The sequence below is a fragment of the Ixodes scapularis genome, unplaced genomic scaffold (genome assembly GCF_016920785.2).
Source record: "Ixodes scapularis isolate PalLabHiFi unplaced genomic scaffold, ASM1692078v2 PGA_scaffold1__304_contigs__length_218370807, whole genome shotgun sequence".
NCBI classification, from domain to species: Eukaryota; Metazoa; Arthropoda; class Arachnida; order Ixodida; family Ixodidae; genus Ixodes; species Ixodes scapularis.
Window position 1 is genome coordinate 53334409 of NW_024609846.1, and position 17546 is coordinate 53351954.

General features: G+C 46.0%; 1 protein-coding gene across 2 annotated transcripts in view; it reads left to right on the forward strand.

Moving 5' to 3' along the window:
• LOC120845896 (probable tRNA N6-adenosine threonylcarbamoyltransferase) overlaps positions 1–16577 on the forward strand; it is a 36952-nt gene extending 20375 nt beyond the window's left edge. For both annotated transcript variants that reach the window (XM_040217458.2, XM_042290743.1), the window contains 7 exons: positions 7956–8005; positions 8062–8140; positions 8670–8769; positions 8996–9052; positions 14338–14413; positions 14910–15008; positions 16473–16577. In XM_040217458.2, coding sequence (XP_040073392.2) covers positions 7956–8005; positions 8062–8140; positions 8670–8769; positions 8996–9052; positions 14338–14413; positions 14910–15008; positions 16473–16512 — 501 coding nt within the window. In that variant the 3' untranslated portion in view covers positions 16513–16577. The remainder of the gene's footprint in view (positions 1–7955; positions 8006–8061; positions 8141–8669; positions 8770–8995; positions 9053–14337; positions 14414–14909; positions 15009–16472) is intronic.
• Positions 16578–17546: the final 969 nt, after the last annotated feature.

Below are 17546 nucleotides of genomic sequence, written 5' to 3' on the forward strand. Positions count from 1 at the left end.
AAACTATTGATATGTTAGGCCTGAAATATTCGCTACAGTACACACGGATGAGCACTATATAAATAGGATTACGCTTCCAGCGAGAGCTCGCGCACGTAGAAGCGGTCAGCTCAATACCACCTAGAACACAAGGCCTGCGCGTTTCCTCCTCTAAACGTCATCACTAGTAGATCCCCTCAGCGCCCCCTAGCTAGCCCGGATGAGCAACATCGTCTGCTACATCGTCTGCTCCATCGCCTGCTTCAGTGGTTTGTGTAACAGATAATGAAACAGATGCTCACGCCGAGTGTCTCTAGCAAATAGCATACGATGAAGTTAGACGTTCACGTGGAGCGTCAAATGCATGAGCGAAATTGCCTTACTGCTGCGCGAAGGGCTGAAAAGCCCTTCGTTGGACGCTGGACGCCGACACTGGACGCCATTTTCGAGGGCGCTGTTTATACCTCGGGTAGCTGCTTCGAAGCGTTCTACCGCAGAACGAGCGCGCGCGCTAGAAATGCGCGTCTCAAAGTCAGGAGCGCGTATAGCTCGCGCTCCTGCCCGAGGGAGCGTTCGCGTGCACGTCGCAAATGCACTGGAAGCTCGCTATCAGCTCGCGCTCTGCAGTCACGCACACAGCTGCGGCCTCATAACTGAATGCGACGTAGTTGCGACGCGGCCCCTACTCTCGTCAAGCTTCGGGGTGTTTGCCGCTTGGGGCGGGTCGGGGATCTACTAACGAAACGTCATGCGCAGGCCTTGTTTTCTAGGTGGTGTTGGTCAGCTGCCCTATATATAGGGCAGCTGACCGCTTCTACGTGCCATATATGGCAAAGAAGACGACGTAGGCGATTGAGGAGTTTCAGCGACGATGTCACCGCCCTGGCGGCCGGTCGCCGAAAGAGAAAGAGGGGGATAGGTTAGCTGGGCGTTGGCTTTGTGTAAATGCGTTGGCCACGAACGTAGGCTTATAAACTTCGGCAGCAAGAATATTACGCGGCTCTAGTGTTCCGGTACGAGCAACAGAGATGACACGGTCTGTTACGACTAGCTACGACCACGCGCCGCAGCGATGCAGACGTCGAAGGAGCGCAACCGCAGTCAGTCGCCGTCGCCCGACGCAGATCGTTTGGCATTCAGGGCTTTCCGCCCAGGATTCTTCGCTTGTACTTGGAACCGAGTTTTATTTCCTGTGCTTGTGTATGTGCTCAGTGGTTGGATATGGACCTCATAGAGCAGTTCTTCAGACTCAACAGCGACTCAAAGTTGACGGCGGAGGTGCTTGCAGCAACGCTTTCGTTTGGTGTACGGGTGTGACGACTACACGGGTAAAGTTTAAGATAGCTGCTAGCATGGCGGGCCATAGTCGCTTTATGTTGACACGATTTTAAGTTTAAGTACTCCGTGCAAAGGCGAATCTATCGCGTTTCTAATCCACCTTTGTTTTTGTTGTTGTTTTTATTACGCACGACCGACTACTGAGCAAATGCTTCTGTACCGATCACGGGGTGAATGTCTTCGGCCTTACATTGCGGAACGCCCAATAAAAAGTAATGTTCGTTCGGCGAGAAAACTTCCCTTTCGAGGGTCCTTCTTTGATTGATTGATAATTTCTCCCGTATCTAGGTGCCTTAATCAACACGATCGATTAAGTTTGCTTCCCTAGTTAGGACATTTTGCTGCCACACGCGGCACTAATGCTTGGCACGATGTATGCCACTGGTGGTATTGTGAACTGGTTTACTTCCAAAGCTAAAAGTGTAACAGGTGGGACCATTCAGTTTGCTAAAAATGTGATGATATGGGAATTTCGTCTACAGCATAAGCTTTCCAGATCTAGAATGGGTGTGCTGGTGGCTACAGCCTCAAGGTTTTTAATGGACCAAATGGGTGATTACACGGCGATATGCGGTGGAAAACTGCCCATTGACTCGGTGAGTTTTGATTGTGACCATTGGTGTGCTGTTGGCAAATTAGGTAATGGCACACCTTTTCCCTGACCGTCTGGCTTTAAGGAACATCGTGTCTAGATGTGCTTAAATATGTTTATTTCAAGGTTCAGTTGACCCCTCTGCATCATTACAGGAAGGCAGCCTCAAGCCGCAACAAACAGTGGTGAATATACAATGCATAATAACACGCAGTGTCGAGGCGTTTAGTCCGCAGAAGCCAATTTGAACCTAAAAATGATTTTTTTTTTAGATAGTTTGCATTTGGTGTATACTCCGCAGGGCCTGGTTTCCGCGACCAGTGCATAGTCCACCAAGCTGGTGCGTTGTGTCTTCGTGCTTTTTTTCCTGGGTGGCATTTTCTTCGCACGTTCTTCGGCGAATGCTATTGAGCCTGAAGAACTGCTCTTAAGGCCCATATCCAGCCACTGAGCACAGACACAAGCACAAAAAATAACACTTGGTTCCAAGTACAAACGAAGCACCTGGGCGGAAAGCCGTGAATGTCAAACGAGCAGCGTCGGGTGACGGCGACTGACTGCGATGCACCCCTTCGACGCCTGCATCGCTGCGGTGTGTGGTCGTAGCTAGTCGTAGCAAGATGATCTTCACTTCAAGCAAGAAATCTTGCCGTACCCTAGTCATGATATGGGCGCAAGTGTTCGACGACGTGGGCTCTCTCACGTTGGTGCAGTTGTGATCAAGAAAGGTACATATCAACAATGTTTGGCGTTTGAGGCTGAAACTATGACGCATACTTTATCTAAACCTAAATTTATCGGTCTGCGGCTACAAACATTTTCGTTGACGTTGCTTAGATGATGTAACCATTCAGGCCTCCCATTAAATGGTGTTGCGAACTCTTCGGTTGTGTATGAAAACCTATTTTTGCCCTAATAAAATACATTTTCAAAAGGACACGTGCCTTCTGCTGATACATATCTTTCAATTTACAATGCAGAGGCAAAAGAAAATTAACTGTGTACATCTACCACTTAGCATAAGCCCCTTTTGCCATTCATTCTTGAGCACACTCAAATATCAGCTTAGGTTGCTCTTGTTTCAGAAGCTTTGCCCTCTTCTGTAAAAAGAAAAAAAAAGTTAAAAAAGCTTTACCTTTGTTCTCTTTCTGGCATTTAATACAGACTTGTTTATTTTGCAGATCGCACACAGCAGATATCACCGTGGTACATACAACTCGAACGGCCGATGAGACTATTGCTATTACAATAAAGCTTTCCACAAGAGCCAAAAGGAGGCTTGCAGGGGTGCACAAGCACATCGAAATGAGATTGGCGCTTCCGGGGCTTGTTTACATTATGCATAAAAACAGGACGATTGGCGACCAGCTGATCGCAATATAACACCAAGGATACCGATGTTTCCATACATAGAACGCAGGATAAAGACCTCAGACGTCCCTTGTATGCTGTAGCTGTCATACTTTCCATCCAACCGCTTTTTAGCACTATTAACTAGAACAGCCGAAGAGTTCGCAACACCGTTTAATGCGAGGCCTGAATGGTTACTTCATCTAAGCAACGTCAACGAAAATGTTTGTAGCCGCAGACCGATAAGTTTAGTTTTAGATAAAGTACGCGTCATAGTTTCAACGCGCCAACATTGTTGATGTGCACCTTTCTTTGGACCCAAGTACATTCGGTTCAACTTGATGACAGCTGCACCAGGGTGAGAGCTCACGTCGAACACTTGCACACATATCTTGACTATGGCAAGATTGCTTGCCTTCGACTGGCTTGAACACTTCATTTGTAGCATCACGGTAGGTCTTGGTTGAAGCGATGATCGTCTCGCACACGTAAACAAACAGAACAGCACGCTTTGTTTAATTTATACGCTACCGATCTACGGGCGCCGCAAATCTATCCCCCTCTTTTCCGCCATGTTGGATCGATCGGAGTGCCCCCTATATTCGCTCAAACTCCTTATGCTCCGACTCTATAACAATGCAAATACCTCGTTCATTGGACTTTTAAAGACTACCGAAACCGACAGATTAACCTCTACGTCACTACCTATCTCGGAACACTTGCAAAACGTCAGTTTTGGAATTTCGCGTGCATTACTGGGCACAAAATAAGCCTCACATGACGCTACAAAAAATGAGCGGTATACTAAGCCACCACTGCGTCGAGAAAAACTCCTTTTAGAAAAAGTTTGGAACGATTCAGCATCTCGCGAGCGTCAAGTGTGCACGCGGCCAAAAGCACGACAGAAAGCAACAATTACGTCCGACCGTCTGGCTGCCAAGCTCCGAGCCTCAGTTTCCCCCCCCCCCCCCCCCCCCCCCCCCCCTATAGGGCACGCTCCTTTCGTAAACCAATATCCGCTAGACAGGCCGAGCACGCGGCCAAACGGTCATACGTGTGCAAAAGGCCGCCGCGCCGCACGCACCACTCCAGCAACGTAAGCGACGTAAGCGCACAGCCAACACCACGCACAGCACACTGCACTGCGTGCGTACAAAGAGTGAGGAGCATTTGCGCTTGCGCCACCTGCGCCCTGTCCGAAGCGGACACCGTAGTGCGCTGCGAACACGCGAAGAACGCATGACGTCAAGGAGCCAACGCCGCGTCGATGAAAGAGAGAGAATGAGAAATGTCGTTAGACGTACGAGTAAAACAAAACGAACAAAAAAAAGTGTCGACGAAATGTAGTAATATGGTGGCTGAGTAATAAGCTCTGTCGAGCATCGAATGTCGAAGAAACGATCTTCGGATGACACATCGATGAAACAAATGTTGAAGAAACGATCTGCCGATGAAACATCGCAGTGTCGATGAAACAATCTGTCCATGAAACCTTGTTCGACGAACTGATTGCCCATTATAAAACTGCGTGTCAAGAATGACGCGGCTTGCCACATGAAAAGTGACGCGCCCTACATGATCGAGAGCGCGACAAAGAACCAGAGGCCAGAGGCGGGGACGGCCGCAAACCCCCAAACCACCCCAAACCAAACCAAGCAAAGTCATGCCAAAGTCAAACCAATCCAAACGAAATCAATTCAAGGACGGCTGCATGTATCAAGATAATGAATGCTGACAGTATTTTATAAAGGCCGAGATGACTGAAAAACAATGCCAGCCGATGATTCTCCTTAAATCGCAGCCTACTCCGGCAAGCACGGTCGATCAACAAAATCAGAAGCAATCTCAAGTGAGAAGAAAACTCGGCCACCGCGGCCTCTGTTCATAGAATAGCATACGACTGACAGACACCACTGTCAACAAGGATTATGGTGAGATCTCAAACCGTCGTCACGTGCAACCACCCTACCTAATATAACCGTTCTCCCCCCCCCCCCCCCCTCCCCACACACACACACAAAAAAAAATATGGGTCGATGCCCATATGTTTCCTATATATACATTCTGCATAAACTTCCGTAGAAGTACCTGTGGGTGGCACAAAAAAAGAAACGGAGGTAATATATGTAGTAATTGTTTATCTGTGTACAAATGAGCGAGGTATGCACAGCGAGGCGATGTTCTAATCACTGCGACATTGTCTGTGTAACCTGTCGGAAGGCGCGTTTCTGTTTTCCCGCCGCCCTTGTCAGCAGGCGAAAGTTAAACGCACCCACTTTAGTCAGCTTGCATTTAGTTTCTTTCGTAATTCATCCAGGTTTACGAAATTTGGTAGAAATGTGCGGAGCATAAACATTAACATAGTACATTTCTTTCAAATTGGATTAGTGGCTCAGAAGTTTTCCCGCCGCACGACTCACGCGAAGACAAACCAAAGGCCTGAGAGAAACAAAAGAAAAGCACGAAGAAAGCAACCGGCAAGCGTGGTGACCTGTGAGTGTGAGGACCTGTGAGTGTGATAAGCGTGAAGACCTGTGTGAGGACCGTGAGGATGTGTGAGTGTGAGGACCGCAAGGACCTGCGAGTGTGAGGACCGTGAGGAGCTGTGAGTGTGAGGACCTGTGAGTGTGATGAGTATGATGACCTGTAACAGTGAGGACCGTGAGGAGCTCAGAGTGTGAGTGCCGTGAGGACCGTGATGACCTGTGAGTATGAGGACCGTGAGGATCTGTGAGTGTGATGACCTGTGAGTGTGAGGGCCGTGAGGAACTGTGCGTGTGATGACCTGTGAGTCTGATGATTCGTGATGACCTGTGAGCGTGATGACCATGATGATCTGTGAGCGTGACGACCGTGATGATGACGGCGAGTGAGTTTTGGTTTTGCATTGAGCCGTGAGGGTGAGTCCGGGTGATGATCCTATTTTGAATAAATCGTGATCGTGAGTGGGCGTGAGTTCTGATTGAGGAAAAAATAGTGATCGTGAGTTTGAGTGAGGACAGCTTAAAATGCCGACCTATGCCTGCGACTGGATTGTTATTCTTCAACCATAAACGGTTAAGCAGGTCGGCCGAGGTGAGGTCGAGTCGTTAAGCGTCAGATTGCCTGAGGCTCTGCGGCCTAGGATCTGAACGTCATCCATTTGAAAGCAAATGAGCAAAATATTCCTTTTAGTACTTCATTGTTAGAAGTTGGAACCGCATTCTCGCAAGATAAATCGTGATTTGATAGAACTGAAACCCGGTCCGATCCGAAACCTTGCCGGCCAGCAGCTCTTACGCGAGCGGTACATCTGCTCGGCGTACTTTAACCTTGCTCCTGCTTATCGCTTCAAATACAATAACTTTGTTAATCATAGTCTGCTGCTTCCAGATTGAGTTGCACGATAGGATAAACTCAAAATTTTTTGCCCTGTTCCTCCGTGCAACTGCGCATCCGTTGCTTACGCACGTCACATGGTTCGCACATAAAATTACTATGTCGAGCATGTGTGGGTTGTGCGATAAGCAGTGCTGGTTCGCATTTTGAGCAGTTGAAAGCCACTCTGAAAATATCAAGGACGCTATCTTCAGAAATATAGAGTACTTGCTTTTTGATTCTCGTTAAGGCTCACAAAGTTTCAAGTTTTCGCATCTGTTACACTGTTATCCCATCTACATAGGTCCCTAACATAGGTTCATCTGTGCTGCTAAGCACAATTGAAATTGCTCCCGTGCTTGTCTAAGACACAAGATGAAGTGCAATGAAAACTCATCTGAGCTGCTCCTAGCCTGCTCCAGAACGTTGTTTTAGCTGCTCCCAACCTGCTCCAAAAAGCTGTTTCAGCTGCTCCCGTGGCCGCTCTCAAGTAAATTTCATGAGTTCCACCCCTGAGAAGGTAACGTATAATATACTCCAGTATGAAAGAGGAACCCTGACTCATTATCGCAGATTAAAGTGATGCAATTGTTTTACTCTCAAATGATGTGCTAACAGCAGTACTGGCCCTAGGTGGTGCGACCTCAACGGTCGCCCAGGGCGTCGTCATCATCATCATGCACAGTGACCCCCTTTTGAATTTTATTTTAGCTTCTTTTATTTATTTTAACACTGCGCCCGACACGACACTTTATGCTGGATTGTCATTCGTTTTTGGAATGTGGTTCTCATCTGACAAAACGCTCATGCTGGGCCACTACTCGCATGTTTATTAGCAACATGATGTCATACATAAACTGCGATCGATTTACTTGCACCTCCCTCACCAGTGCAGAAAAGTGTAGGGCAGTGGACTTCCGGTCATATCTCAATACACATACGGGAAGTAGACTACCCTGCACTTTTCTGCGCCGGTACAGGAGGTGAAAGTAAATCAAACAACTATAGTAAATAGGGACATGTAAAAGGGGAAAGGGTGGAGGGGGCTGCGGTCGGAGCTTGCTTGGGGCTTTTGACGGTGCAAGGCCGGCCCGGGCTAACATATGTTTGCATCCGCTCCAAAAGCGTCAGTGGCTACTCCAAACCAACGTTTTGCCTGCTACAGAACCTGCTCCAAGAAGTCAAATGCCGCTTCCATCAGTGTAATATTCCCATTCATTTTGAATGATTAAATACCGGCTGAACACCACACACGATGCCTGGAGTGCGGTTACTGTGCGTGCACTAGTGCTCCAGTGTTGTATTGGACTGCTTCGTCACAATATTTTTGCTGTTACAGCTCTCAAATGACCCTAGTCCAGGGTACAACATTGAACAGATGGCTAAAAGGTAAGCAGGAAGTCAAACTTGGGATGACCAATACTTAAATCCTTCTGTATCAACAGGGGCAAGAAGCTGATCCCTCTTCCCTATGTCGTGAAAGGCATGGATGTGTCGTTTTCAGGACTGCTGTCATTCATTGAGGTTTGAACCAGTCTGCTTTCACCTTTTTTTATTATGAATGTGGGGAATTAAGGCTCGTCGCAATTTATGGGATTAGAATGAGGAGAATGTCCCGCAGTTCCCCACTCCCCTTCCTCATCCCCCCCTTAACAGTTTCTCACTGTCTTTTCTGGTAGTAGGTCTTTTGCTATACCATGCACACACTGGAGGTAGGACAGCCCTAAAGATAGATGCCATTTGTCTCGTAGGAATGATGGGTGTGTGAATCAGAACAGAACACAGCTGATAACGAAGCTCTAACAGTCTTGATAAAACCCATTAAAGTAAGAAGAGATATAGTCAATGAAAAATGTGCATTGTATCACCAATTATCTTCAGGCATTCCCTTGCCAGGCCAGGAATTATTTTTCCACAGCTTTAGCTTCATTACACTATTTCACTTGCCTCAAAGTTCAAGAACCAAAGATTGCCTCCACAGATGCAGTTGTATTTCGCTGATGCAAATAAAGAACATGGATGAAATGAAATTTTTTTTTTTATTAATTATCAGGAACAGGCAGACTCCCTTCTGTCTCAGTCAAAATGTACACCTGAGGACCTCTGCTTCTCCCTGCAAGAAACTGTCTTTGCAATGCTTGTAGAAACAACTGGTAGGTTGCAAACAATTTCCCAAAACTATTATATAACATTTCTTTCTTTTTTTAATATTTAGTGTTTAAGATTGTTCTTTGCATGCACAATGCATGGAACAAGTGTCAGCTTTTGTTTGGACAAGCTGCAGTTTCCTCAACAACGCTTCAGCAGACAAGAGGTTGAGGGCCACTGAGAGAGCCTTTTCTTCGTAGCAGTGGTGGGCAATTCCAAAACATTTTTCAGAGCGTGCAATGGCTCACACTGGATCCAGCGAGGTGCTGATTGTCGGCGGTGTTGGCTGTACGTACTGCAGTATCTTTATATGTATTTCAAGTCTTTTGCTCTGAAACCCCCCCCCCCCCCCCCCCCAAAAACTAGCCAGTTTCATCAGATCTTACAGTGTTTTTATTGGCTTCAGCACAGGAACTGCTGCTGTTGTAACGGTATTCGTTTTTGGGCGGCCGGAAATGTGCACTTTACGCACCATTCGTCTGCCTTGGTCAGAACATGTGGTCACTTACTGAAAACAACTCAATTTTCGCAAGGACCTAATTTTTGCGAATTGCCTCCAATTCATGAAGAATAGGTCCCGCGAACAATTTCGGTAAAATGTAAACATATTGGAATCTATGTTGAGATCCCACCGCGTCGCGAAAATTAGAACCTGCGAATTATTCCAAAACTTCAGCTTTGACCTAAATCGCGAAATATTGAGCCCGCTCAAAATAAGTCGTTTACAGTAAATACTGAGGAGTAATCTGCTGTGAATCTGGTAATCTGATACAAAGCTGCAAAAACTCGTCAGAATGACATAGCTGATGTTAGAATTCAGACAACTAAATTCTGCTTCATTTCATTTTCTGGCAAATGTAAACCACGAGGAGACGGAAATACCAAAACCAAGACCCAAAAAAACGACAAAAGTCCTATCCGGAAGCAATGTCAGCCTTCGCAGCGGGCACAGGTGGCGAGTCATTGCGAGCACACCTTTCAGTGTTGCATCATCTAGGAGCCGCGCGATAGTAGAAAAGGCATGCAGACACTGATATCTCCCTAGGCGAGCATCTTTCAGCATGCTCTAGACAGCCCTACTTCGCCATTTAACAGCCCGGAAAAGAATCTGGGTTTACGACTTCCAACTGCTATGGGAACTTGGATGGCAGGCAGCAAAGCTCTATTGGTATGTCAGATAAGGTGGATATTTAAAAAGTAAACTTTAAATAATAAATTTGCTCATCATCAGTGTTCCTTTGTACCGCAATGTGCGTCATGGCTACTTTATCCCGAAGAAATCATTTTATTTTGTCCAATGACCCAAGTACCGAGGAGAATGTTGGGAACATAGGTACTCGCTGCATGCTGCTGCCTTATCAATATAAAAGTAAATAATCAAAATGAGGTGTCGATAAGGGCATGTGTACAGTGCCATTTTGTTTTGTGCCAATAAGAGCATGTGCAGTCCCGTGCAGCTACTGTAATATTCCGAGAGATAGCCCACCTAAAATTGAGAGCAAATTGGATGAAAATAAGGAGTGGGCTAACTTTCAATGTGACCTTAAAAACTGAAAAAAACAAAATGCTGTTTTTAGATTATATGCTTCTGCCAAATTCGTTATCGCAGCGAGGGGCCAATGAAGCGAAGATGACTACACCCGCAGGCGATATGAAGGTGATCGCTGGACCGTCGACCGGTCCGTGCTATTGGTGCCATGGCGCAGCTGCCGTGGCGGCTCGCTTTCTTATCGCGCGACTCACCGAGAGTAACTGCCGGGATCGAAGTGGGTGGGTGGAAGTGGGTTTCGATTTCGGCATCGCTTTTTGTGGTCGCCGTGCCCACGTCATTGCCGGCAAATAATTTGCACATTTCACGTGAACTAGAGAGGACGTTGTTTGGCATGGTTTATACGTGACTCAACCGCTTCATTCATGAGCGATCGCTAATAACTGTAACAAATGTGAAATGGGCTGTGATTTAGCAATAAATATTGCCGACCGCAGGGCCGAGTAAGCACCGCTCAGTCACAGGCTTCTAGAAGATTCGCGTTCATTCTCGCACCAGACGCAACTTTCCCCCTGCTTTCTTGTTCTTGAAAGTGCCAGGTCATCCTCGCCCGAGCGCGCAACACTCGAACTTTCTTTGCCGAACTTTCGAGATAGTGCCGCACTGTAGATAAGCAGCTGCCTGCAACAAAGTCGGTCAGTCTCGCTCTCTGTTATGCCACCGAATCACCGCCTGCTTTTCTGCTGCCTCAATTTTATTTTTCAGTTCACTGTTCGTCTTCGAGCGCTTCAGCAGAAATGCCGCCCGAGTTCCAAGGTATGAGCGAGTCCAGATCGTTGTCCTTGCTTAGGAAGGACTCACGGCGGGAAATATCGCGCAGAGTTGGAAGGCCCGTCTGAACCGTCCTAAGGATTATTGCAGCATTTCGGGATGACGATGGACGCTTGGACGATGCCCCCCACCGTCGCCGTCCCCGCGCAACTGCAGCAACAGAGGACTGTCACATCCTCGAAGCAGCCTTGGGCGATATCAGGGATGCACTGGAACTCGAGATCAGCGACACAACTATTCGGAGACGCGTCTACGATGCTGGCCTACACAGCCGTGTAGCTTGCCAGTCGCCGCTGCTGACGGAAAGGCACAAGCAGCTGCAACTCGAGTTCGCCCATTTTCTTCAGAATTGGACTGTGGAGGACTGGACCCACGTCATCTTCAGCGACGAGTCTACGTTCTGCACCCATTTAGACCAGCAGAGGCGAGTTTGGAGGCCTGACAACTTCCAATAAGCTTTATCAGATCTTTAAGCTAATAGACTGTATAGATTTATCTTTCCCCCTGCAACGTCCAAGGCCATCAGTGACCAAGACTTTCGGAGAAATCATCAGTGGTCGGCTATAAGCTTCCCGCCCTCTGCTAAAGCCTGAAAACTACAAACAAATATCAGCCTTACTTGAAGTAATGATAACCAAATGATTTGTTGGCCTAGTTGGTTAAACATTACGAAAATTAAAAAGCGCAAAAGACAAGGACAAGAGGGAGACAACACAGGACAAGCGCTTACTCGCAACTGATGTTTTAATTCGGAAGACGAGGAACCCTAACGTTAAATGTTAGAAATATTTATGAGAAAGGAGTGAAAGGATCTGAAAAGATTGAGAATTAAAAAAGAAAAAAAGGAAATTAGTAAAAACAATAGGAAATGGTGGGCATGATTAAAGTAACAGTGAAAGAAATGGCATCTCTCATAACTTCAAGAGAATTGCCTCTAAATACGAAGTGCCGGTTGTGCTTTCAGCCCCCAACAAGCTTAAGAAGCTCTGCCCCAAAGTAAACACCCCACGCACAAAGCCTGACAAATGCAGTGTTAGGCACGGCAACAAATACGTCAACTGTTGCAGCGGGGTAGTGTATTTGATCCCGTTCACCTGTGGAAAGGTTATATGTGGGACAGTCGGGAAGATGTATCAACGTAAGGCTCAGAGAACAAGCGCTATCTCTAAAATCCTCTCCGTCGGGTCATCTGGCTCTACATGTGAGGGACTGTAGATGCGCCCCGCTACTGTCCAGCACAAGGATCATGAGGAGGTGTCCAGATAAGCGAACTCGAGAAATTCTTGAGGCTGAAGTCATTGCGACCAAAGGAGACGCCTGCATCAGTGCTCCTTCGGTGACTTTGTCACCAAAAGAATTAGAGTACATGAAATATTTTCCTTAGATATTCTTAATTTGCTTTACCTTCCTCTTTCTTTTTCTTAATATATTTACTGCCATTCCTTTCACTGTTACTTTAATCATGCCCACCATTTCCTATTGTTTTTACTAATTTCCTTTTTTTCTTTTTTAATTCTCAGTCTTTTCAGATCCTTTCACTCCTTTCTCATAAATATTTCTAACATTTAACGTTAGGGTTCTCCATCTTCCGAATTAAAACGTCAGTTGCGAGTAAGCGCTTGTCCTGTGTTGTCTCCCTCTTGTCCTTGTTTTTTGCGCTTTTTAATTTTCGTAATGACAGCCAAGTTCAGCAGTGACTGAAGGAGACAACGCTTCCATTGCCTTGCAGGTCTTAGGTGCATGAATGTCTGGGATGCCATATCCCGCCAAGGACTTGGCCCCATCTTCAGGATCGACGGGCGCCTGACGTCAGTAGTTTACTCGGACATAATTGACCACGTCTTGATCCCCTATGTCCTAGATGGGCCCTTTCCGGATAGAGACTTTTGGTTTTAACATGACCCGAGTCCCATCCACACCTCCCGTTCCACCAAGATGCTTCTTGCTGAACGGGGCATGGCCTCCCAAAGGCGCTGACGTCAATATCGTCGAAAACGTCTGGGGCATCATAAAGTCTAAACTGGCCACTCTAGAGCTTTACAGAGCATCTCCGAACGAACTCTGGGAAGCCGTCCAACGAGAGTGGAACAACCTGTGCAACGACGACGACCTGGTGCTCCACTTCTACGGAAGTCTGCCGCACAGGATTCAATCTTTAATTCACGGAGAGGGAAACTTCTTAAGATACTAAGACCCCGCTCAAATCCGACAAAGATTGTCAGACGTCAAACTGGAACCGTCAAAAATGAAGAAAAAAGGGGACGTGGTTCCTGCCTCATGTTTTGCCTAACCGGAAGTCTGAATCCCATTAAAGGAATGGTTGAAATTGCAAGCTGCCCTATGTTTAATGGCGTTCGCGATCGACGTGTGCTTGTGGCATAAGCACACATGCTTTAAAATTAATAAAACAATCATTGCGCCATGATAGCCCTCAGTATGCAGCAACGTGAATCATATATCGCAAGTCATATATAATTAATTGGGGGGGAGGGGGGCTTGCATGCACATTCCAGCAGAGCCCTAACTTCTAACAAATTATTTTGGCGTGCACTGCAAAGTGTTAAGCATCGCAAAAAAGATTAATAATGATGCCCTCTTTGTAATGTGGCTAATATAACATTGTCGCAGGTTCGAAGCGGTTGCTGACACATCACACGAATGAAACAAAATCGTGTTCTTTTTTTTTCAAGAAGCGGAAAGTATAAGTTACTTTTTGATTTGTTCCGCAGCCTTCCGGTTTAGCACATATCGCAACAAAAAACTACCAAATCACATTGTCTACCGATAGCATCTGAAAGGCTCCTTCACCAATCCTCGCGCTTTCTGCGGGGAGTAGCAGCAGAGCTGAGAACAGCGCTCGATCCAGGCACTTACTCTCGGTGAAGCGCGCGATAAGAAAGCGAGCCGCCACGGCAGCCGCGTCATGGCGCCGATAGCACGGACCGGTCGACGGTCCGGCGTTCACCTTCATATCGCCTGGGGGTGTACTTCCCAGTCGGTAATGTTCGCTTATAACCCACCCCCGCTAATTTGACACATTTATGCATAGGTGATCACTGATTCTAACACTACTATTACTAGGAGCGGGCTATCTTTTGGTGTTTTGAAAATAGCAAATCGACCCAAAAATGGGGGCGGGTTACCTTTTCGGGGTGGGGCATCTCGGGATTTTAAGTTGCACTCGCAACATGGTCTTTTGTGCTTGGACTGCATGTCATACTGGCTCGATTATAATTTAATTGCAATCCTCCAGGCAACGAGCGACTGCAGGAAATGATGAAGATCATGGCAGAGGAGCGCAAGGCCAAGCTGTTTGCAACAGACGAGAGGTCAGTGTCCGCAGTTGTTCAGCCCGAGGCATAATCTGCTCCAATTGCATTTGATTGGGTTTGGCTAACCTATCCCAAAAGCTATCTACGAAACAAAATAATGAGTCACGTGAAACGTCACCAGAAACAAGAACAGTGCTTCGAAATGCGGACATGGAAAGTGCATGCTGCCTGCGTACGGGAATGTTAGTTTGTGCAAAAAAAAAAAAAAAAGAGTACCTACTGAACCTTTGTTCATGGGGCATCGGACGCCTCCTCCAGAGAAATCTCTTCCCTTTAGAACCTGTTAATTCTGACATACAAATATGGCAGACGAGTAGCGGTATTGTCACAAAATCATGTCATTCGTGATAACTTTTTTTTTTTTTTTTCAGTGCACTTTTTGTAGTTAAATGCATGTTGAGTGAATTTCATTTGCTTTACTCTCACCTAGAGGAGCTTTGTTGATGCCCTTTTTAGTTTAGGCTTGCACTTCTGACGGTATTGTCCCGTGCAGATTTTGCATCGACAATGGAGCCATGATTGCACAAGCAGGCTGGGAAATGTTCCGCTCTAACCAGACGACTCCCTTTGAGGAAACAACTTGCACGCAGAGGTAAGAACACAGATTAACACGTGTCGAGGCCAAAGAAAGAAAAGTATGGCGTGAAAATTGGTCGACAAGCTTCCCTAGTATCGTACAAGCTAGAGCAATATATAGATCCACTGTTCATGAACAAGGCATGTGTCTGCTCTCCCCAAAGAGAACGCATATTGCCATTTATTGCATTCTACGTAGGAAACAGTGAATAATGAGGTCAAGAAAACAATTCTTGAAAGTGCATTCTGGGTGGATTGCCTCTTAGACGAGGACACTGTCGCTGTCCTACGAGTCGCCGGATTAAATCTTAATGATTGACTATCCCTGCGGGTTTTGTTCGTGAACTCCGTTACACCCGTCACTGATGAAAGTGTACAGTATGGCGGGGATTACACGTTTGAAAGTGACCACCTAGATGTGAAACTGCATGGGAGGTTTTGCTATTGGTTGTGTCTTTGGCAAACTATAGACATAACATTCGCACTGCGTTTCGCTTTGCTGGGTTATTGAGTTTTCAGATTACACACTCCGCGCACGTGATGCTGACTTCGCATACCGGCCGCTTTGGCGGTGGTGCCAATGGCAGCACTGGCTGTTCTAATTCAAACTTCCAAAGCATAAAAAAAAAAAAAAAAAAAAAAATTGGAGGACAAGAGTGAAGCTTTGTAAAGTACCTCCGGTTAGTAGTCTGAAGCTGCTGGAATGTCGCGGACGCATACGTGCCTAAGTGAAACCAAACGGAAGATGGCAACCCTTCGCCTTTGACAGTTTCACTTGATGCTTCTAAACCTAAACCACTTGCAGGCCTGTAGGTGCTTTCGCTAAATAAATAAGGAAAAACATGTACCTAGACCCTTTCTTCTTACTATTCCTTTGGAAACAAAACCTAACCACTGGGAGGCATCCTTTGTGAAAAAAAAAAAAAAAAAAAAAAAAACTACCGTGAAAGGTTTAAGACCTAAACGTCTTTAGTTCCACATCTAGAGTGAAAATGTTTGTGTATGGTTTTATTTTAATAATGAAAGCTTTAAAACAGAATTTAATTCTGGGAAAACAAAAAACAAAAAAAACACAGCAGCATTTGGGATATTTACACGAAGGAAAGTGCAAGCTTGGCAGATTTTTTATCCCCAATTGAACCAACGAAAAGGCCCATCAGTGGTTGCATGTTTTACCTCTCCCCTTCATCCTTATCCTACTGCATTAAAGACCCTTTTTTAGAAGACAGTCTTTTAGGACACTCAAAATGGGGTTTGTTATGCTGAGCATTTAGGTATTTTTTTGCCATATCCCGAAACAAATTTTGGAATGTGGACCTTTGACGATAGGAGAGTTTTGCAACCTCTTGCATTGCATACTTGACAGGCATGAATGCTAAATGCCTTCTTACCCTTTAAGTACTGCCACTGCCAGATTCTTATAACCACCAAACCACATGTCTACTGTCAATTTAAAAGGAGCCAATATTTTTATTTTCAGGTACAGGACAGATGAAGTTGAAGTGACATGGAGGAGCTGACAGCACCATTTAGTTATAAAGAGGTTTTGAATAAAGAATGCTCTAGTAAAGGCATTCCTTCATAACTCTTGTCCTGAGAAGTCTATAGACCTTTTTATGAACCAAACACATAGCAATTGATTGATGGCAGAGTGCATTAGTGCAGAGTGGATCGGAGCACTTGGAGCAAAAGCTCACACTGCTCCCAGGGGTCCAGGATTAAATCTGCCTCTTTCGATCTAGGGAAGCATCGTACTGGCATGCATTTTTGTAATCACTAGTGCTTAATGGGACACTGACACCCCCCAAAAAATTTTTAATTTTTTGCCAGGCGCTTTATTATGGTGTCAGAGGACTACCCAATTAATATTTTGCAACAGAGTAGCGTACAATTTTAATAAAGCCAAAAGACTCAACTGCTCAAAACCGAAACCCATGCACGGAGGTCAGAGAAGTGGAGAGGAGAGTGTGAGTGGCAGAAGTCACGTAACTACACCCGACCATGCATTTTGTTCTTTTTTCCCTTCTGCGTAGCAGACATGCGCGGCTGCGTAGCGGGAACTGTTTGCCGTGCAATTCTTTTGCACTTATGTTTGTTCCACTCGCTGTTCTGTACTTCAAGACGAGTTGTTTTGTACATTGAGGAGTTGGAGATAAGTAGCGAGTGCCCGTGGTGAATTTCCATAATCAGCTCCGAAAAGAATACACCCAAGATGTTGCGTGAAGAGCTGGCTCACATGTCCTGCGTCCGAAAAAGTGGCATTGTGCGACAGAGTTTTCGAAAGATCAACGGGATCGGGACCAATGGCCGCGTGCAATTCCTGCAGAACATTTACGGGCACCTCAACAAGCGGATGCTACCCGATTTATATGCTCTTTGCATATTGTGGAAAGTGATTACATTGAGTTCGCAGGTGTCAAAAAGGAAATACCATACCGTTTAGTTTAGCGACGTTTCGTCCACAACATTCGTTTGTTGCTTCAGTGATAATTGTAAATATCGCAAATTGTTTAAAAAAAGGATACGCCCAGACAAGGGATTGAACCTGGTTCCG